The 22,705-nt window shown below is 46.4% G+C and overlaps 1 protein-coding gene across 3 annotated transcripts in view; it reads right to left on the bottom strand.

Annotated features, from left to right (window-relative positions):
* Positions 1-373: 373 nt before the first annotated feature.
* Positions 374-22,705, bottom strand: part of LOC139050095 (putative ferric-chelate reductase 1 homolog) — an 89,263-nt gene continuing 66,931 nt past the window's right edge. For 2 of the 3 annotated variants that reach the window (XM_070526304.1, XM_070526302.1), the window contains exons 6-16: positions 21,918-22,142; positions 18,725-18,823; positions 16,974-17,139; positions 14,659-14,766; positions 10,745-10,860; positions 9,954-10,040; positions 9,010-9,066; positions 7,739-7,838; positions 5,452-5,598; positions 3,264-3,364; positions 374-1,438 (exon numbers count right to left, since the gene is read on the bottom strand). In XM_070526304.1, coding sequence (XP_070382405.1) covers positions 1,337-1,438; positions 3,264-3,364; positions 5,452-5,598; positions 7,739-7,838; positions 9,010-9,066; positions 9,954-10,040; positions 10,745-10,860; positions 14,659-14,766; positions 16,974-17,139; positions 18,725-18,823; positions 21,918-22,142 — 1,308 coding nt within the window. In that variant the 3' untranslated portion in view covers positions 374-1,336. The remainder of the gene's footprint in view (positions 1,439-3,263; positions 3,365-5,451; positions 5,599-7,738; positions 7,839-9,009; positions 9,067-9,953; positions 10,041-10,744; positions 10,861-14,658; positions 14,767-16,973; positions 17,140-18,724; positions 18,824-21,917; positions 22,143-22,705) is intronic. The other variant, XM_070526303.1, reaches the window with a different exon arrangement.

Raw genomic sequence — 22,705 nt, 5'->3', positions numbered from 1 at the left:
TAATTTTGACCACCTGAGGTTCCTTAACGTGCACCTAAATCTAAGCACACGGGTGATTTTACATTTCCTCCCCATCGAAATGCTGCCGCCGTAGCCGGGATTCGATCCCACGACCTCGTGCTTAGCAGCGCAACACCAAAGGCACTAAGCAAGCACGGCGGGTTCTGATTCTGTTCCACTAGGTTACAGAAAAGTCGACAGCTATATTTCGATCAGTAACGCATCGGTGTAAATGACATGTCGCATCAGTCCAGTTTATCCTTGTTGTGATTAGGCTACAATTTTTTCAATCTCTCAAAAGAGAAAAGCCTTTGTCACTGGACGCTTCAGCAGTCCCCATAGTGCCCTGGCATTCAGCAAAACAAGACATCACTAAAAAAAGAAAACAACTATTTATTAACACAATATATTACTCGCTTATTTACATCACGATTTGCATTGACATAGGTCTCATAAAAGTTTGCTTCCCTATGTACAGTACGCTACGCGTGGCGACATCTGATAGCTGTGAAGCAAAGCTTACTAACGTAATTTACGGTCTACATAATTGTTAGGCTGGCTAAAGCACTATGCCTATAGACATTTCATATGAGGTAGAAGCGAAAAAAAAAATTTAACATGCCGCTCTTACGCCTTCGACGAGGCGTCAGAAACGTTAAAAGTCATCCAAAGCAAAGAAAAAAAAATGAGAAAGCAAACTCCATCGCTTATATAAATCTTAACGCTGACAAAGCACGAAAGCGTCAGCTGCTTCTAAAAAGCGAACGTATGTAGGTGGCCTCGCTCACTCCAACGGCACGTACTTGGTTAAAAGGAAAGAAAAACGCCATAACACACACCGAAACACGTAGACGACGGTACAAGAAAACTGTTCAGAAGTCTTCGGAAAGACAAAATGCACACGCACGAGAAGAGCTTCCTTCGACGAAGCATTGGCACTATTCATGTCCAAAACGGGCAGGCGTCGAGGCACTCGTGTACAAGCAACTTGGCACGACGCTATACGCCGGTTCGTCGAAATCCTCGCGATGAATGAACAACGTTTCGGTGTTTCTGTTTCGCAAAGTCTTCGAAGAACCCTACCGACGTCGCATTTCACTTGCGAAGGCACAACCAGTGACGACAAACAAAGTCGTCTGCTCGGTCGACAACTGTCCGCAAGTTGGTCCGCAAACGAGAAGACCACAGATCGTTGAAGTGGGTCCAGCTTCTTTGACGCGCCTTGACGTCCTCGCCGAGGGGGCACGAGGTAGGGGGGCGTCCTCACTGTGACACGAAGTGATGCTCGCAACCACGTCTCTCATCACTCCATGAGGCCACTATCCCGAAGGCGTCATCAAGGAGCCGTGGCGAACCAGATGGTCGAGACCAAAGCAGCTACGACGAGGATGGCGACGACCAGGTAGATGCCGAGCATGAAGCGCCTGAAGCCGCCTCCCTGGAACGAAATAGCGTGCGACAGTTGCGAAATGAATGGGCTTTTGTACGACGTGCGAGTTTGGGCCGTCCAAGAAAAATGCCAGAAACACAAGATGGGTGGATAAATGTTCGAACTTTCTGTTCTGTGGTCTGCAACAGCGGATGAATAGCACACCATCTGGACTAAACACTCACATAAGCGGTCTCTTCAAACTACGATACGTCAATTAAAATAGTACTGAATTATTGTTTGTTCGTTAATATGAATTGATTTTCGGACATAATATTTATGGTTGAAAAACTCTGCCATTTACTGATGCATTTTTTTTTTCAAAGCTACACTGCATATAAAGCCACTAACGTCGCTATAGTCATTTAAAAGAGCATTCAAGCCATCTATCTTTAATACCCCATCTCGATCTCTGTTTCCTTGTGTATGCCGTTCTGTGCTTTTTTTACCCCTATTTTAATGTTAAGCATCATCTGCCTCATTCTTGGCACTCTGTGGTAGGTAAGTAGGCTCCTGACTCCCCTCGCTTTAGGAAAACTAAAATAATGTGCGACCGAGGGGGGTATCGAACCTCTGCCGTCAAGCAGAGCAGCCGAGTGCTTTAGCAGTAGACCACGATCATTTCTTTCTTTCTTTCTTTTATTTCCTGAGTTTGCTCAAAATACAATAGTAAGAGAGAATAAAACACACCGGCCAATGATTGGCCGAATCAGAAGTAACAAAATTCATCTAAGAATTCAAGCAGCTCCGATTTCTTCAGCCAATGCGGTACAGGGTTTTGCCGTCGATATACTCCAAGAAATGTTGCGATAAGTTCTCGGAAACACAGACGAATTGGTCAATTGTCCACATCCGCAATTAACACTGTCAAGCGCTTCTTCCGAATGCTATACAGAGCAACGAGCATAGCGGCGTCGAACGGTACGTCGTCTTCACAAGGTGATGGTATAAACACTTTATGCGACGTGGATAACAGCGGGAAGTCCATTATTAATAGTTCCTTGTAATTCGTCCCAAAAGAGTTCGCCCTCCACGCAGTCTAGGAAGACATGTTCAACGGTTTCCAGGTTGCGGCATGCACGCCAGTTAACTCCCCAAAGCCAGTCAGCTCGTTCAAACATTATGCGCCCGCACCACGTGCCAATTTGTCGCCTTATTTTTTTTTTCTTTTTCGTGTAACAGCTTGCGGTTGAGGCACCGTGTCAAACTTCAACATGTCCGGGACCAGCCCGCTTTGCTCAGTACTTTACTGGTGGCAGCTTACGCTATGTAGAACCTGCGTGCGCCGTTGTACAGGCTTCACGATCGCCGAATGTCGCAGAATGTCACCGAATGTCACTGAATGAAAACAAATAATTTGAGTATCTCCAAGCGACGGCAAACAACATTGCCTTGGTTCTGTCCAGCTACGCGGTAATCGAATATTCTTAAACTCTTGCTAAAGTTAGCTGGGACACCCTATATATAACATCTACCGTCACAGACTAACAAAGCTCTTCATAAGGCGCAGGTAACATGATCACGTCTTAGTTGAAATCTTAGTTGACATCTTAGTTGAAATCAAGAAAAAGAAATGCGCATGGGCAGGACCTGTAATGAGGAGGGAAGATAACCGATGGTCATTAAGGGTCACGGACTGGATTCCAAGAGAAGGGAAGCGTAACAGGGGGCGGCAGAAAGTTAGGTGGGCGGATGAGATTAAGAAGCTTGCAGGGACGACATGGACACAATTAGTACATGACCGGGATATTTGGAGAAGTATGGGAGAGGCCTTTGTCCTGCAGTGGGCGTAACCAGGCTGATGATGATGATGATGATGAACATGATCACATACCGGTGCGTCCGTCGCTGGCGGTTGCATATCGAGGCCTGGCTCCACAGAGTGAACGCCATTTGCGGGCGTCCTGTCTTGCAACTTTATATCGTTGGAAACTTCTGCGCAGAAATGAAATAAAAATAAAACAGCTATACAATTGATAAACGTTTATTAACTCATATACAGCTAATACACTGCTATTATAGAAAAATGAAGCAACGTGAACACTGCAGTTGGCAGCGGAAGAAAGTGGCAAGTACGTCAAGAGGAAGCTCGGGCAGTTTTCTCGACGTGTGTGTGGTCCCACGGCGACAACCCAGCGTTTACTGGGGTCGCAAAATAAAAAAAACGAAAAGAAAAAAAAGAACGGCGGCAGCCATGCAGTCCGAGTATTTCGTTTCAATCGCTGAGCAGTGTACATTTCTGAAGCTGCTTTGCCTTGGTCTGGTTCTTCTAACATTAATAATCGAGCCGTTCACACGCGAGAGCTTCCGGGTCCCATGTGAACGGAGCGGTTAATCTTTGCCCCCGCACACGTGTAACCGCTCCGTAGCTCCGACGTCGAAGGCAAACACTCAGATTCGTAGTCGTCCTTTTGCCCTCCCCTCATTGGTTCAGTCTTTCCATTGGGGCACATTTTCCTTACTCGCTCTTCCCAACTCTTGTTGCGTCTGGCACGTGACTGATTGCTGTGCATCGATGGCGAACGCAACTCGCCGCCACCGACGGACCTCGTTGTGCTTAATCTGTGTGAAACTGACCATGAATGAAGACTGGTCTAGTTGCTAAGACATTTAGGTCAGCCAAGCATTAATAAGATAAAAAGAATTACAACGGACGGAGAACGGGAACTTACCGATTCATGTGCAAGCGGCGAAGCACACTGTATAATAATTTACGCCGTTAAGCGTGAAAAGGGGTGTAAATGTGTCTAACTCACACTCTTAGGGTATCAGTTATATAATTTGCACCCTAAGAGTGTTAATTAGACACATTTACACCCTTGTTCCCTTTTAAGGGTGTAAATTATTGTACAGTGCAGCTCAAGAAACAAACATAACAGAAGCAACCGTACGTCTCCCGTTTTCGTCCGTAATTTTGGTGGTGCTTCGCCCATTTACACGATTAAGTACGCGCCGATGTTAACATGCACAGCAAAATGACATCTGGAAAATAACTGCTGGAGCTCCGCCTCTTAGCTTACCGCGGTGAGCTCTGTTTGTGGGGTGCATTTTCATCGCAATTTGCACTAGTTTTCCACTTTACGTGCTACCTGATGCCATGAATGCGGCCTGCCTCGTACAAGCGGCAACCTTTCTCAAAAGCAGACAGTCAAAAATGCGTTTCCCGGTGCGTCAAGCCTTAAAACCCGCAGTGCTAAATCGCTGGAAGCACTGCGAGCGCCTTTGTCCCGTCGTCCCCTTCACGTGCCAGCGCTCTCAATGCTGCCGTTGGCGGCGCTATACGCAAAAACGCCGCTGGCGGCTTACGACGAGCACCCGGTGCCAACGGACCTACAATTCCTATTGTCCCAGCATAGGCTTACGCGGCAGCGGTAATTTACTGAAACTTTTCAGTACTTAGAGACTCCATCGAAACATGAACATCACTCTTGACAGAGTTCTAACAGATCGGCTTTCTCTGGAGGAATCGGCGGTGTCCATTAAAATAATTGGATGTGTTGATTACACGGTCACGTTGCCGTATCTTTTCATGAAACCTATATTTATACACAGGTCTGCTCTGGTAATACTTGCGCTGCGCTATTTTTGCAGGGCAATTGTATGTATTACTCGCTGTTTTTCTTTTTTCTATCACCGGTTTATAAACAAAACAAAAGGACTCCTTGAAGCTCCGCTTGTTAAAGTCAACTTACGTGAAGTCTTCCTTCAAAAGGTGGCTTTTTTCGCTGTGAGAACATGCTTTTGCTGCAGTAATTCATTTCCGAGTTGGTTGGATCGCTGAATTTTTGTAGTGGTGGTGGTGGTAGTGGTGTGCGTGTGTCTAGTTTATGCGCGACAATGTGAGTGTGGATGGGTGTGAGTGCGTGAATTTGTGTGTACTTGCGTGCATGTTTGTGTGGGTGAGTGCGTGAGCGTGTGTCTGTGTGTGCATGTTTGTGTTTGTGTGAGAGAGCATGTGTATTTCTGTGTGTGTGTATGTTAGTGCGGGGGTGAGTGGGCGAGTGAGTGAGTGAGTGATTTACCTTTCTTGGACATCAGCGCAGAGTGGAGCTGCATCACGATGTGTACCAGTACGTGGAAGCCAACGAAGGCTGCCAGTATGTAGACGAACCAGTCGGCGCCCTTGAGCTGTGCCTTCTCCAGGCCCGCGGCGAAGAATATGGTGGCCACTGGACAAAGGGCAAGATGACAACTGTCATCATCAGCAGCATCGCTCGTAATTGCAAGCATCGTCACACAATTTAAGGGCATGCGTTCCAAGTCTGACTACACCTGACATTGCTGCCCCCCCCCCCCGTTGTTCACTTATACATTTCCCTAAAGGGACGCCAAGCAGAAACACTGGATCAGTTCCGACCCCCTGCGCCCCCCCCCCATGTAAAGCATTATTCGAAAAACATTTTTTTTCGGCGCAGACACGTTGATTACTATAGGAAAAAAAGGTAAAAGCTCCCTACGCTGAATTTCGTCCATAAACTACAACGTCCATACGTCAGTGTGATGTAACGGAATTCAAAACATTTTACCACACTTGGCGCACTTTAGCTCCGAAAGATTCCTCCAACCTTCTTGGATTGATCGCGTTTGGCCTACTTAGAACCCCTATCCCCCATCCCCAGTGTAGGGTAGCAAACCGGAGACTCATATCTGGTTAACCTCCCTGCCTTTCCTCTTCATTCTCTCTCTCTCTCTCTCTAGAACTCAAACTGTAGCCTTAATTATCAAAACCGAATGAGGATCTCACGAAATACGGCACGTAACGAGAAGCTGGCGGGGGTACTTCAACAAGGCGTCGCCACCTGCTTTCGCCGTTCCGTGTTTTTCTGCCGTACAAGACCTCCGCTCGCGGTAAAAGTGAACTCTTCATCATTTACGAAGAGTAATTTCGTGATGGGCATCCCATGTCAAGATTCATCCTTACTGACACTCTAGTAGTTTGCCTTCTAAATCACGCTTAGGAGGCAAAAAAAAAACAGCACCATCCTTAAAGGCTCGCGAACCGTCAGCTAGCCTTTTTTGAATGGACACGCACGCATTATCTTTTTTTTTTCGGTAACCACCTGTTTACCGGATCACTACGGTTACAAAGTGAACAGCGCACGCCTACATGTATTAGAATTTTCTGGGATAATGTTACCGATTCTACAGCTAAATAATGTTTTCGTAACCAGACCGTGGTCGACGACTGTGAGCTTGCTGCTATCGTTGTGTTTTGAGCGTCACTTGTTTTTCTGGGTACGAGTTCACCCGATAAACAGACAAAACTGGTGACTCACAGCTTTAGTTCCGCGTAGTTCTTTACCGTAACGGAAACGCTGCAAAACCATTGCCGCACTGTTGACACACGCTTGCATTCCGTTTCATATCTACCTAGTGTATGTTCTGAGATGTGCTGCCTGCAGTAACCAGGCAATCTACGCGCCCGCAGCGTGACTAAGCAACTATGCTCCTCGCCGCCGATGGCTAATCACTTGAGCTACGCAAATACAGACGCACGCGCTGCAGGGTGAGAGGGAGAGAGAGAAAGAGAAAGCAAGGACAGGAAAGGCAGGAAGGTCAACCAGAAAAGCACCCGGTTTGCTACCCTACACTGGGGTGGGGGAAAGGGGAATAGAAAGAGGAAGAAAGGGAGAGAGTAAGCACTTAGTGCGTGTGCGAGGGGCGCTATACGCAGGGACACTAAAAAAGGTCTCTTAAGCCGGTGCACTTCAAGTGCACGAATAGCTTTTCGTGCCAGTGACGGGTGTGGCTACGGTCCGAGTCCACCTAGTGGGCACGTCCATTTCGTCAGCTGCTGAAGCGCTGATTGGCTGTGGCGGCTGGCTGCTGCGCACGCGCATTCCCCCCCAAGCCAATGAGCACTTCAGCAGCAGACGAAATGGACGTGCCCACTAGGTGGACTCTTACGGAATGCCTCCTCTCGCTTTCCGTGCTGAATGACGTCACCCACTGACGTATGTTCCAAGGGCCTCCTTGCATCGTAGTTTCGGTTTAAACAACACCGATTCGTCCTGCCCCAAATGTAGGCGGAATCGCAATTTTCGGCGAGCAAAAGATGATCTGGCACGTACGGGCAGCTCGGTTCCACTTACCCATTAAAGAGGATTCTAAGTTTGATAGTTCAAACGGTGATTAGATGATATTAGTTATATGACGTCATAATTACCGCGTCTCATCCGTCCGCCGCCAGCACTTACACCATGGCTGAAAGCAAACGATACTTCTATTTCTTGAAAAAAAAATTAGATGAAGCTTGGTTTGTTCGCTGATACGCTCAGTATACCAGATTGCTTCGGCGGAAACACTTACCTGCAATTATTTGGCCAGCGTTGCCGTTGAACCAGTGAGCCCAGTTGAAGATATACCTGTTTTCTTCGTGGGGGTGGCATCGGAATAGCGCCATGATGGGCTGAAATATGGAATGAGTGCACGGTTGTAATATTCCATGCCAGGCCAAGGATGCGTAGGATCTGCCTATTAGCAGAGATACGACACTATGAAGCAGTAAGCCGGCCTCTGATGTACAAACAGACCCAACAAGTGCATCGAACTTTTTAAACAACGAAGCTTATCAGAATAATTAAATACACAAGGATAAGAGGTAGCATCGCGTTAGTAAACTTGTTTCTAGTAATCGTACCTGCGTATTTTCAGCCCTCCAAAAAATTATTTGGCTGATATTTAAAGAACTTTCTTTAACGATAAAAAATATTATGCAGGTGAGCGCACTCATAGACACCTAATCAAGTTTGTCATCCAAGCTAAGTCTGGCGTGGCTATTTCAGTAAAGAAAATATCCAGCGAAACCCCCAAAAATATGTTGTTGGTGCCTTCATTGGCTCAGCTCTGATCTCATATGCGGATCTGTAACGACCACAAAACTTTTCGCCCCGGCCCTGGCGGAACAGGACTTTCCGTTTGCCTTGGTCTGGCACGTTTTTGGAAAGTATGCTGCTGACTCATCGTGACGCGCAAGTGCTACCATAATCATTATTATTATCTTTATGATTACTGTATAATCAAATTATTTGATGGCAAATTGACATGAGCGGCCAACTGTAATCGCGGTTGGAAAAGCATAACCCGATGACTGCGTTGATAACTATCACAGCCTACACTTTTTTTTCTTCTCACCACCTAAATAGCAAGTAAACTTTTTGCCTTCGGTATTCATGATCCTCGCTTTTTTTTTTTTTACTGCGACAAAGGGGAAACTAAAGAGGCTAGTATCCCAAGGTGACAGGTAGAAACTAGTTTGTCCTACACGTCGTCATCATGACTTAGTGAAACGTGAGGACCTAACAAAATCTCTTATATCTTAATGAACCATGCTTATTACCAAGCAACAGCCCAATATCTAGCAGAAAGCGAAGAAGCAGTCCCCCCTGTGCAAGGAAACGGCAGGTCAAGTTGATAATATATATAGCACACAACTATAAAAGGAGTCATTCCTCCTCCTTCTATCCCCCTCCCCCCCCCAAAAAAAGAAGAATAAGAAAACATATCTTCACATTTTTAAAGAGTTCCCAAGATAGCTTAGGGAGAGACAGTAGGAGAGAGGTATATGAAAGTAATGTTACCTGCAGAATCCCTAAAATTGAGCACACAATGCCCAAGATTGGATGCGGATTTTCAGTCTGAAAGAAAACATAAACGATTCAAAGTTTATGTTGCTTGCTTATTCTGAAATTCATTCTGAAACGATTATATTTTCTATACATGTGGGCGCAATTCATACAAGCTTGAAAGGGGCGTATTTAAGCTGGCCTGTAGTCAACCTTCTGCCAGAATACAAGCTATGCACTTAAGGGACACAGTACAATGAATTAAAACCTGTAATATGACCACATGTCAGCCGACAATGATGATATCAGACAGAGTTTCAAATTGAGGTACACTCTTATTTGACTCGAAGATCGTACAACATAAACCTAATCGCGCGCCTATACCTCTCCCTTTTTTTTTTCTTTCACGCACGCGAATGGCGTCGCGCCGGTGGAGTTTTTGGTGTACAGGCGACCGACAGATGAAGGACAGAGGGACAGACGAATCGGCTAGCCATATAGAGCTTCCCTGTAAAATTGCAAACTGTTTTTATGATAGTTCATCTGTTTCCAACAGCGTGAACACAACAGCATTAACCTAAAGCATTGTAAATAAAACTGATAAAAAATTGAACATTAGAGGAGAAAGCCACCATGGTAGAGCAACTCTCTGCGGGCAAAAAGGTGAAAAGTTAACCGCCCGTTGCCATTTCCCCAACACAAAAATGGTGTAGGCGAAACATTTCTTCCCAAGGCTACACGGTCTTGTGTTGTTAGAAACCGAAGCTTCAAGCGCAATTTTCCAAGACATGACGGGCAACGTCTTGCTGCACCAACAATAATTTGTTACGCAGACGATTGAAGCTTTACACGAACAGCCCGTAAAGGGAAACGGCTTTAAGCATCAGTAATCGGATTTAAATGTTATTACACCAGTCGGTGCTGGAAGTGAGCAGTCGATAAATGTCGCCTCAACTCACAACGCTCCACTGGCCGACCTTGTAGAAGATTAGCACGAGGGCTGCAATCATCATGGCCACCGCAAGCATCATGAGGACCCGGTGGAACTGGAAATGTGAAGAAACAAGGGACTCTTCAGAAGATGTTTGTTCGCAGGAAATTATGCGGCTAACCCCAAAGAAATTATTGACCGCTGCGAAAATGGCTTTGCATTACCCTAATTTGTTTTGCCCTTTTTAAGTAGAACAGGAGGTCCCCTTATAGCCTTGAGCTTTGAGACCTCCTTCTATATATTTTGTTGCTGTGTTTTTATTTTCTTTAGTGAATTAATAATTTTTTTTTCTTATTCATTGATTATGCCCCAGTCACCAGTCGCAGGGCAACCGCCAGTATTGCCAAAAGTTGCGAAGGCATAACAAATGCATTCGACAATCATTCCGCGCCAACAATTCGGAAAGATTTCATTGGAGTTAAGTAATCAGAAGGTGGAAATTCACCCACATTCAAACGAGTATATTTAAACAGCTAATAAATATAGATAAGTAGACGCCCTTGGCATGTGCAGAGATAACCGGCCGCTGTCTACAAAAACAAAAAATGCCAGCACTTTCCACCAAGCATTCATATTTTGAGACAATGCATATCCACTCATTCATATGTCTCTAAAGAACGAACCCGTTTCTAACGACTCTCTAAATTATCGTGGACACATTTCTCCCGCCAGCATGCTGCATGTTCCCAGAAAGCAATTCCAAGCAATCCAGTATTTCTCTAACTCATTATTTAAGACAGACTCCAGAAGCGCCCTTACAGCAAACCATGGCTTGACGCCGCAAATAGTGGTGGCCTCCCAGACGTTCTTGTAGTGCCTGGCGAGGAGGATGCCGACACTAACAAGCAGCACCCAGGCGACAATCATCAGTGAGCCTGGAAAAGCATTAGGACGACAAGTGACTCATCTGAACCAGCACCACATAAGAAAAGCAAAACTGCACGTGGGCTTTTAGTCGCAAGGTCGCTGATTGTGGTTGTTCGTAGGGAAAACGATCAACTGTTACTCATCATCATCAACATCATCAGCCTATTTTATGTCCACTGCAGGACGAAGCAATTTCCAGTCACCCCTGTCCTGCGCCAACAGATTCTAACTAGCGGCTGCAAAATTTCCCCAATTTCATCGCCCCGACTAGTCTTCTGCCGTCCCCGACCACGCTTCCATTCTCTTAGCACCCATTCTGTAACTCTAATGGTCCACCGGTTATACATCCTACGCATTACACGGCCTGCTCAGCTCCATTTTTTTCCTCTTAATGTGAATTAGAATGTCGGCTATCCCCGTTTGCTCCCTAATCTAAACCGCTCTCTTTCTGTCTCCTAACGTGATGCCTAGCATTTTTCGTTACATCGCTCTTGCGCGGTCCTTAAATTGTTTTCAAGCTTCTTTGTCAGACTCCAAGTCTCTGCCCCACATGTCAGCACTGGTAAAATGCACTGATTGTACATCTTCTTTTTCAATGATCATGATAAGCTTCCAGTCAGGAACTGGCAATGTCTGCCGTATGCGCTCCAACCCAGTTTTATTCTTCCGCAAATTTCCTTCTCATGATCAGAGTGGGGACCCTGATCATGACCTAAGTGGTTAATTCACCTACGTGAACGTACTCCTTCACAGACTCTAGAGGCTAGCTGGCGATCGTGAACTCTTGTTTTCTTACCCGGCTATTGATAGTTATCTTTGTATTCTGCATATTAATCTTCAACCCTACTCTTAGGATCTCGCTCTGTTAAGGTCCTCAATTATTTCTTGTAACTCGTCCCCAGTGTTACTGAAACCGACAATGTCATCTGCAAACCGAAGGTCACTGAAATATTCGCAATTGATCCTCACAACTAGCGTTCCCAGTTTAATAGCTTGAATACTTCTTCCACGCACGCAGTAAATAACATTGGAGAGATTGTGTCTCCTTGTCTGACCCCTTTCTTTAGAGGTATCTGCCTATTTTTCTTGCGGAGAATTAAGGTAGCTGTGGAATCTCTGTAGATATTTTCCAAGATATTTACGTAAGCGTCCTGTACTCCTTGATTATGTAATCCCTCAATGGCTGCTGGTATCTCTACTGAATCAAATGCCTTTTCGTAATCTATGAAAGCTATATAGAAAGGCTGATTGTACCCTGCAGATTTCTCGATTACCTGATTGATGACATGGTTGTGATTCATTGTAGAGTCTCCCTTCCTGAAACCAGCCTGTTCTCTTATACCTTTTTTTTTTCTTAGAACTTTTATTTTCTGGCAAGGGAGGGGGAGGAGGGGGTCAAAAATGGTTCAACTTCGCGATGTAGCCAGGAGCATGACGTTGAGAGCCAAGTATCCGTGTTCGGCGTTGCAGCAGAAATAAGTTCAATTATTTTTTTTTTCAGACGCCGCAATATTTTGTACACACCGCGACGCGCGCAGGATGCGTAAGTAGGGTGAGTTTGGCATGAAATTCAGTGAAACATTAGCGATGACAATTTTTTTTTGTTTTATGATGTTTTACGGGGCGAGAAACCACGATCGTATTATGCGGCACTCTGTATATTGAGGTAGGCAGGATTTAAATTTAACCGCATGTTTATATATATATATATATATATATCATAGGAAAATGTTTCCGCTCTTGAACACTGCACAGTTAGTCGACGCCCGACGTGGGACCCCCTGTTTTGTGATGTCATGCTTAAGCTTCCTCCCCCCCCCCCCCCTTCCCTTTGACCAAATTTGCAGTTACATTACAAAGTAACTTGAAAGGCAAAATTAAACCTACTCCAGAACTTTACATATATATCGCGCTTTTTGGTTACGACACTGTTGGTAATAATATATTTCGGTCATTCCGAGCTGCCATTGCCGTTCGTCGTTGGCAATTTTTTTTTCTCCAGCGCTGAGCAAACTGTCATGCTCCATCGTTGGTCATAGACATCGCAATTCCGATCGTAACTATTGATTGAATTATTGATTCGTGTTGTCTAATGTCCCATAGCATCACTGAGCTTTATCAGAGGCGCCATTGTGGAGCGCCAGGGATTAGTAATAATAATATTTGGGGTTTTACGTGCCAAAACCACTTTCTGATTATGAGGCACGCCGTAGTGGACGACTCCGGAAATTTAGACCACCTGGGGTTCTTTAACGTGCACCTAAATCTAAGCACACGGGTGTTTTCGCATTTCGCCCCCATCGAAATGCGGTCGCCGTGGCCGGGATTCGATCCCGCGACCTCATGCTCAGCAGCCCAACACCATAGCCACTGAGCAACTACGGCGGGTCGCCAGGGATTAGATGTGAACACCTGGGATATTTCAACGTTCGAAAATGTAGTATAGTACAGTATAGTACAGTACAGTGGGGTACAGTGCAATGCAGTACAATACAATACAGCTCAGTACAGTGAGTAGAATCGACTTTCGTCCATTGACGTTAACGGGACTGACGGGATCCACCAAATTGTCCGGCGGGTTGAATCACCAAGAACATGATTTTGGCTTCTAGCGCGAAGTGAAACACGGACACAGAAAGGAGCAGACAGGACGAGCGCTAACTCTCAACTACATTTTTATTAAAACGAAGAACATATATATAGGTGATTGCAAAAACCGTAGCATAAAAACATGACAAGGTAAAAAGCATCAGTTAAACATATCAGGGGGTATGGAAGTCAAAGAACAAAAATTATATCAGATTAGTACACGTATTGCGGAGGTACTGAAATTCGCAATCAAAAAGTGACAACGAAGCATGATTGACGCAAATGTCTCCTAATCTTTTTATGTGGAATGCCTCGATAATTTCCCGCGTGGTTTGGCATCTGTGTCTAGAAAGAATTTTTATGTCTTCAAAGAAAGGTTTGCAACCACAATCGAAACAATGTGCCGCTAAATGTGATGCATTAGGGTTGTTAATGTTTGTGTTCTTTTAGTCTAATGTTAATGCACCTACCACTCTGGCCAATGTAAGCTTTACCACACTCGAGTGCAATCTGATAAACTATACCCGTGTTGCAAGGCACTAAAGGGGACAAATGTTTAACTCTTTCTAATTCTAATTCTTTTATTTCTTTCTAGACACAGATGCCAAACCACGCGGGAAATTATCGAGGCATTCCACATAAAAAGATTAGGAGACACTTGCGACAGTCATGCTTCGTTGTCTCTGTTAGATTGCGAATTTCAGTACCTTCGCAATACGTGTACTATGTTCGAAATAATTTTTGTTCTTTGACTTCCATACCCCCTGATATGTTTAACTGATGCTTTTTACCTTGTCATGTTCTTATGCTACGGTTTTTGCAATCACCTATATATGTGTTCTTAGTTTTAATAAAAATTTAGTTGAGAGTTAGCGCTCGTCCTGTCTGCTCCTTTCTGTGTCCGTGTTTCACTTCGCGCTAGAAGCCAAAATCATGTTACCGTACCAACTCGCCCAACTGTCTATCCTTTTGCATCACCTAGAACAGTCTGAAGAACCGTTCAAGCCCACGATCGTTTTTGACTGGGTATCGAAACTACGATCTTGTGTATGAGTTGCCTCAGGGAACAAGCAGTAAATCCCTCTTTGTTGTTTAAAAAACGCGCTTCTTGCATTAATTCGGCATTAGGCGTGGTTTGTTCAACAGACAGAAAAGCACATTTTACAAAACAGCGGAAACGATACAAAAGGGGCAAGGTGTCCTATACACGTGCTTACCGTGAAGCTTGATGAAAATGTCGGAGCCTGCCCCGCCGAGAGCGACCTGCATAGCCTTCAGGTTCACAGGAGTCTTGGTGTAATCCCGCTCGTAGTGTTCTTTCTTAACTGAAAACCGAGGAAAATAGGCAGGTTAAGAGGTACGGAATGTGGTAAAAAAAAAGTACGGGTCGCGCGCGCGCTAGGCGCGTAATGTAACAATTTTGTTTACGTAATTGCAACCTGAACACCCAGTTCACTGACCTTTGAAGTTATGTTGCTATGAAGTTTTGTATTAACGGTACGGCCGGGCCTAGAACTAGCCATGCTGATAAAGGCACGGGTGGTTTCGAAACAATGTTTTTTTTTTGTATACACGCGGAAATAAACTGACCATTCAATCATTCATGAACACCAGGAACCCTTCCATCAAAAGTGGACGAATACGGCTACTATATTGTGGTTTATGTCGAGGACTCATCGATACACGGCGAAACGCGACAGGGGAGGCTTTCTAAAGCGAGCGAACAATAAACGAAGCAATGCAGCATTTTCATTATTGACACGCGAAGCTAGATAGATAGATAGAATAAACTTTAATGTCCAACGGAAAAGGTGATCTACCCATCCCCTGACACGCAGGTCAGGGGGCGAGTGCCGCCGCCTCAGATGCAGGCTGGGAGGTCTTGGGTCCCAGCAGCCTCTTCAGCCAGTTGGACGAGCCGGAGCTGGAGCTCAGAGTCCGAGCTGCGCAGCAGGGTCTCCCAGGTGTCTCTGCTACCTATTTTGTGCGTTCCCCCGGGAGAGTACGGACATTCCCATATTATGTGGTCGAGGGTCCCTCTCGCCCCACAAAGATTACATTTATCGCTCCTGGCCTCGGGGAACATGTGGTTCGCCATAACCGGGTGCGGATACGTATAAGTTTGTAGTCGTCTCCACGCGACTGCTTGTTTGTTGTTTAACCCATTGAGGGTCGATGCCGTAAATATACGGCGCCGCGAACAGGTCCGAAAATGGTCGAAGCCGTATATTTACGGCACCGTCTGTACGTTTAAAACGCGCGCTAATTTCCTAACTTTTTCTTGCCTGGCATGTGGTGCTACTATGTGGGAATACATGAAATTTTTTTCTCGCGTCTCTCTCTTTCAGTTTTCGTTCTATACTTTTTTCTTGCTCCGGCGCGTCTGCTACCGCTCGCGCATTGGCGCGCTCGCGGGCGCGCGGCGGTTAGTTTCGGTTTTGTTCCGCACGCGGTTTCGGCTTCTTTTGCTCGCAAAACTGATGGCTATTTCGTTCTTGTCACTCAAAGGGTGACCGCCTGTTACCCGCTCGGTTGTTGCTCACAGGGGTCCGCATACGAAGGATGCCGCCGTGCATGCGTTTCCTTTTTTGGCACTTTATTCTGAAGTTGCCTCCCACGTCTGCTCAGGGAAGCAGTACCCAGAGGAGGTGCCATGTCTGCGCCAACACCACTCGGCAGCAAAAACATCGCGAGGACAGACTGATCCCTCAGGACCTAAATAAAGTCCTTCATACCATAGAAGGTACATGCGCGCTGAGTGCAACAAACCGCTCTGCGTGGAGCCATGCTTCAAGAAATACCACACGCTGAAGAAGTATTAGTGCAAAAGGAACATTTGAGACTTGCAAAAAATTTTCGCGTGCGCATTCTTCTTGTGTATTTTTCTCGTGTGCACATTGTGTATAACAATGCGCCAATTTTTTGAAAATCTTATAACTTTATTTGCTATTTTTATTGTTTTTCTTGAATAAACAGTCCATATATGCCAACGCCAAACATTTTTTTCTCACTTAACGGTCACCCTAGAAAAATTACAGTAATTTTTTTCGAAATAGCTCCCTCTGAAGAATTTAAATGTGCAATAAAAAAAATCGACCCTGAGTGGTCGCATGTGGCGAAAAAAATCGACCCTCAAAGGGTTAATTTTGGGTCTGGCGGGGATACCAGTCTACGAGCCAATCCATAATGCTGCGTGATCTCCCCATATTTTAGAATGCGCTCTCCGCTCCCTCGGTCATCGAGGGGCCCCGTAGCGGCTCGGCGGTAGAGATCTCGAGCCAGCTAAAAACCACCGCAAGAAGTTCGACGGGTGTTCGTGATACTTCTCACTCATGTAAAGTTAAAGTAACACAGGATATTCTGACATGATTGTGGGACAAATCGTCCCGAAACGAAAGTCACGACAACGATTACGACGATTCTGAAGGACAGGGAGGACGCCGTCGCCAAAGGCCCTTTCCGTTCGCACCGTTTTCACTGCACAAGGCGGTTTTTGACTGCACCGAACGGACTAAAAGACGAAGCAACTTACCATCGCTGTTTCCTTCAAACTGGCCGGCTGCCAAGAGCAAGTGGTAGCTGTTGGTCGCGGTGTTGAACGTGGTCTTCTGCACGCTAGTGACGTGAGCTCGGTGCCAGGAGCAACGAAGCATGCCGTCGCTGTAGTCTCGCTTTAGGAACGTCAGGCCAGGAGTTTGCTGAAACGGACAACAAAAAAGAGGAGTTCACTTGCTAAAAAAAAATATCTTCTTTGGCGGGAAGCGACTCCCGTCATCTCATTCCCGCGTGTTTGTTGCACTTTTACTCGCAATCATTTCTCGGGTGGAAGAAGTCTCTTTCACGGAATAATCTCAGCCACCACAGTGCTTACACCTTCCGTCACTTGGACCTGGGGTCTACAATGCAACGTCAAATATCCCAAGCTGTTCACCACCTGCGTCTGCAGAGGACGCGCATCGTCTGCTTCAGACACGCATGACACAATAAGACCATCCGTGAGTATGCGATGTGTGTGCGTGTCAAACAAACGAACAGATTATCTCACCTGTATTTGTAGATGACCCTTGTACAATACCAAAAGAGCCACTCTTATCACGAGAAGAGGTTTGGTAAGCCGGAAAGGAGGAGAAGAAAGAAAGAGATGGAAAGACGGGGAGGTTAGCCATTGTGTGTACCGGCTGGCTACCTTGCGCTGAGGAAAGGGGTAAAGGGCATAAAATGCGATAGAAGAAACAAGAAAAAAATTGAGAAAGTAAAAGTACACACAATAATGCGACCCAACCCGCTACAACTTTCAAAGTCGGCCGCAGAAGGTAAGCCAGAAAATCCGCCACAACATAAAGCCAGTGGCGACGCCGCCTTGAAGTGCCCGCAACCTCTCGCCGTGACGTCAGAGGTTCTGACGCCGTCTGCTAAAGCCTAGTTAATCGTTTTATCATCAAAAAATTTACTACATTGCACTCTAAGGCACATAAAGATTTAACTTGGCAAGTTTCACGAACCGTAATTTACTGTGCCAACGATGCCCAATTGCAAAAAAAAAGAAAAATTGTTTTAAATCTGTGACGTCACAGTGCCGTACCAGCGGTAGGGTTTCGGAGCGAAATTCAATAGAATATACATTTTAACTTCGCTTTCTTTTTGTTATAATCAGCCCATTCGCGCGAAATTAACAAAATTGCAGTGTTCGAAGAACACTATCATTGTAAACTGATTTAGTCTTTAGGGTCCCTTTAAGTTACGAACTGGCCAACCTGACGACTGTGAGCTATCGTTAACTTCGAGTTCATTTCACAAGTCCCTTTCGCAGTATCGGCCCAAAATGGGGCCCTTCTGCTTTTGTGTACATTTATTTGGCGCATTACACCGCTTAGCAACCGTGGCGAAAACAAAACGGAAATGAATTAGATAGCTCGGATTCCGAAACGTCCAACTTGACAGGCGAGAGTGAGGTGGCAACGGGGCCAAGGTCTCAGCTGGAGCAATTTGTCACACGCGCTTGATTTGGGGCGATCAATGGCCTTTCGTGGTCCACGATTCACATGCTTTTTTTTATTTCTTTGAACAGCTTGGCTAACATTAATTGGGACAAACGGTATATGGAGGTCGACAAAAACAGCGTAGCCATAAGAAATATTCCGTACCTAGCACTGATAAAATTTGAAACTAGTTTAAAGAAAAAAAAACTGAACATCCGTGCCGTTTCCTAGAAACCACAAGCTATGTGAAAGACGTAAAACCTTTACAGCCCCGCACTCGTCCTTTCAGAGCAAGAGCACTCACATTGACAATCAGTATGTTCTTCTTGCCGTCACTGTTCCAAGACTCGCGCATCGACATCACTCCATTGTGGCGCAGGCACTCGACCACGCTGGCCATATCCTGAAAGGACACAGAGGGAAAATAACCTTGGCACGTTGAAAGCGTAACAAAAGACAAGGGCACAAATAGGCTTCCATCGCACCTTTTCCAAACAACAATAGTAGGATATCAATAACGAAAAAAAAAATAAAGGACTGCATTTATCCACGTGTCTTTCGTCTTTCGCGAAGCATTACACAAAGCTTAGTTTCGTTCTCTTCTGGGGAGGGGGGTGAGGGCGGGAGAGGCACGTTTTCATTATGTTTCTTCTAATCCCGACTGTTGTATAAATCGAGGTGTTTTGCATTCTTTATCTGCAAAAGAAGTTGACGATACCGACAGTGTAAAGGACAAAAAGAACACGCCGAAGAGTGTTCTTACGTGAACAACAACAACATATGTGTGTGCCAAACGTAGTACCATAATGAGCACGGAAGTACATGAAACGTACAGTGAGAACTACAGCCATTCGGCTATATTACGCTAGGCGACACGAAGAAATAAAAGTGCTCGCGTACTTAATACTGCATTTAGTACTCAGCAGGCGACGCTTTACGGCAGTTACGCTATTGCGCGGTCATAGAACTCTTAGCTATGCATGTTTCGCAGCGCCGTTGTTATCGATCTGCGACGATTCCTGTGGAATGACTACTTAGTACGTTGCAACCACAACTAGTGGACACGTTAGGTTACGTTATAGCTTACGCATTGGAGGTCCGCCTTTGTGCTTGCAGTATGCAGCGTATAGTATACGCCTCGGTCGCGAGCGAAGACGGTGTGCTACAGCCGTTGAGACGTGTCGCTTTGCTAGTTTGCCGGTAAATATGTACAGAACTGCTTACGACATTTGCGCAAATTCTTTTGCGACATAAGAATGTGAGACTTAGTGTTACGCTCTATTACATGATGTGCCTAGTACACTCATTTTTCTTTTTTTTTCACATGTGACATTATCTTTATGGCCCGCAAGTGTGAGCATGAGAGATGTCTCTCCACTTCGGGGGATTGCCTGAAGCGTAGGAAACTGAATATTGGAGGCTTTTCGCGAGCAAAGGAGGCAGCCTCGAGCAAAAGGCACGTGACACCAAACTTCGGCCATCACTTTTAAGAAAAAAGAGAGCCCGAAGGTTCTGATATTCACAACTGCACGCTTCCCAAGACAGCCTCGCGGCAGCCGCAAACATCCGACGAGACAATACCTTTCCAAGTCTAAAGGACCACGAGAAGCAGGGTTTTGAGAACTACAGGCGGATACCGCTTTTCAAGGCACGCGCCACTACAGCCACATAATGGACGATAACTACTACAACTATAATACCGCAAGGAACACAAGAAGAAATATTGCTGTGACCGTGCGAAGCCTCCTTTTTCAAGATGCTTGGTTCCAATTATATCAAGGCGGAAACAGTAGGGCAGCTTGGTTAGGCGCCATTAAATCCCCCGGACGAAAGGATGAGTAAACCTGTAACAGTGGACTAACGCGGACAAAAGCCCACTGTTTGCGCATATTTGAAGGCTACGCGCACGTAGCAGGACGCGCGTTGGCAAAGTGAGCTTCTACGTTTCTTTCTGGCGGACACCATTTTTTTGCTTGCTTAAACAGCGCACGTGTAGCCATAACAACGGGTGCGCGGATTCCCGCGTTCTGGATTCCGACGCGGTCTCGCCGGCCTATGGAACACGGTACTAAATTCGCTAGACCGAAAGCGGCGTCTTTTTTTTTTTTTTTTGTTAGCCGCGGTGGATCAGCCGCCTATGTCGTTTCGCATTAGTGCAGTGGCGCGTCGAATTCTCGGGCCAGGGCCTCCGCATTTTAAATGAATGAGGAGGGCGTGAATAGAATAACGCTCGTGCGCTTAGATTCAGGTGCACATTAAATGACGGAGGGGAGGAGGGGGGGGGGGGGGCTGGGACGACATTTCCTACTTGCCATTTTGTTGCGTTAAACGACGGTCCCAGATATTTAAAGCCCCGGAGAAACGAAGGTCAAGCGTCAGAGCGCCTTAAATGCCTTGCTACGAACCAGTTTCGGTTTTCTGTCCAAGCCAGGTGCAGTGCGAGTCGTCACACAATGAGGCAGAGGGTGCTCACGAGGGAGCCGGACATCGCGAAGTTTCGACGCTCGTTACGGCACACTCGGTGCTGCTACATCTCGGCGCTCACAACGAGTAGCAGAATACGCGGTTAGATAATTTACGCCCTTACATACGAATATGGGTGTAAATCAATTTACAAATCGCATCCTTATACCCTGTTGGGGTGTATAAGTGCGATTACACGTTTACACCCTATTTTGAAGGTAAAGGTGTAATCGCTGATCGATTTACACCATTTTTTTTCACTTTTGAGGGTGTAAATTACAGTGTAGAGGCGACAGACCGAATTCGAAAAAGTGTCAACGCTTCGCAATCAGGTGTGGATAAAGTTCGTGCTGTCGGTACCCAAAATGAGCGCACGCCTTTCTAGTTATAGCGGAATATAAGAACATTTTTCCTTGTACGGTACCGCGAGACAGCTGAAGGGCATCAAAACGATGATGGCGGCGTCCATCGGGGAAAATCGGTTTAACCTCGAGCAGTGATCCGCTGTCTGCACTGCGAGGAACCCGACGCCCAGCAGATTCGCGCCGAGCTGGTGGCGGTGTACACGGTGGCACGGTTCAGCTCACCGCGAAGCTGTTGTGAAGTGGCGTCCTACGAGCCTGAACGACGAAGAACGCAATGGCCGGCCGTCACTCGATGGCATACCGCAATTGGACGCGCTCGCGGAGACGCTACAATACTGCTGGCGGATAAGCGCTGAATAAAAAAAAAAAAATAGAAAGGGGGGGGGGGGGTTGGCAGCAGGTTATCGCGAGTGCGTGCTCAGACTAAACTCGCTCAGGCGACTTTCATCACTTAACCTCAGTTGCTCCTTCGCGGCAATATATCGCCAACTTTATTAGCGCCTCTCGTACGCCATAAAACGAAGAAAAAGTAACGATACACATCACGTTTTTTTTGTTTTCAGCTTTTTTTTTTCTTTTCGTTACGGTATGTGGGGACCGTACGTATGTGGGACAGTGCTTATGTGGGACAGTGCTTATGAGGGACCGCGCTTGCAGCGCGTAACGCACCATGCTGGGCGTCTCGGAGATGCCGGCGGCGATCCACATGTTCTCGTGGCGCGCCGGCGCGGTGAGCTCGAAGTCGACGCCGTCGCCGCGGGCAACGTGCGTGAGCAGCAGGGAGCAGGACCCGCGGGACACGCACCCCTTGGGCGTGCCGAAGCAGCCCATGGTCTGGCCGCAGCCGGGGTACGCCGCGGCGCTCGTCGTCGCCGGAGTGGTGCTCGCCGCGTCCTGCAAAGCACGCGCAGCACGAGGTGACACGCGTTAGGACGGATAGTTGGGCGCGTTGGTTGAGCGTGATCTGAAGTGAAGGCCCGACAACGACGGCGGACGAAGAGGGAACACACACACACACAAACACATACACACAAGCACACTCACAAACACACACAAGCACACTCACAAACTAAAACACACACACTCACAAACACACACACACACACTCACAAACACACACACACACACTCACAAACACACACACACTCACACAGGGCGCCCTGCATGTGTTCCCTCTTAGTCCACCGTCGTTGTCGCGCCTTCACTTCAGAGGACAATGACAATGATGTTTATTTGCATCAGTACATGACGCGAGGAGCATGCAGAAAAAGCTGCCACATGGACAGCTTGACGAAGCCGCAGGCCCCCGCATTGGCGTTTGCGCGGCGTTAGCGAGCACAAAGGTAGTACATCATTGTTGAGATTGTTTAGAGGAGAGGCGGGATCGTGCACATGGGTGGCGCGTGAGAAAGCAGGAGAAAACAAACAAACATCTTGTGTTTCAGCGAAGGTGACTG

This window comes from Dermacentor albipictus, chromosome 9, assembly GCF_038994185.2.
Source record: "Dermacentor albipictus isolate Rhodes 1998 colony chromosome 9, USDA_Dalb.pri_finalv2, whole genome shotgun sequence".
NCBI lineage: Eukaryota > Metazoa > Arthropoda > Arachnida > Ixodida > Ixodidae > Dermacentor > Dermacentor albipictus.
The sequence above is the reverse complement of the archived record's forward strand: the minus strand, read 5'-3'. Positions and strand labels throughout refer to the sequence as shown.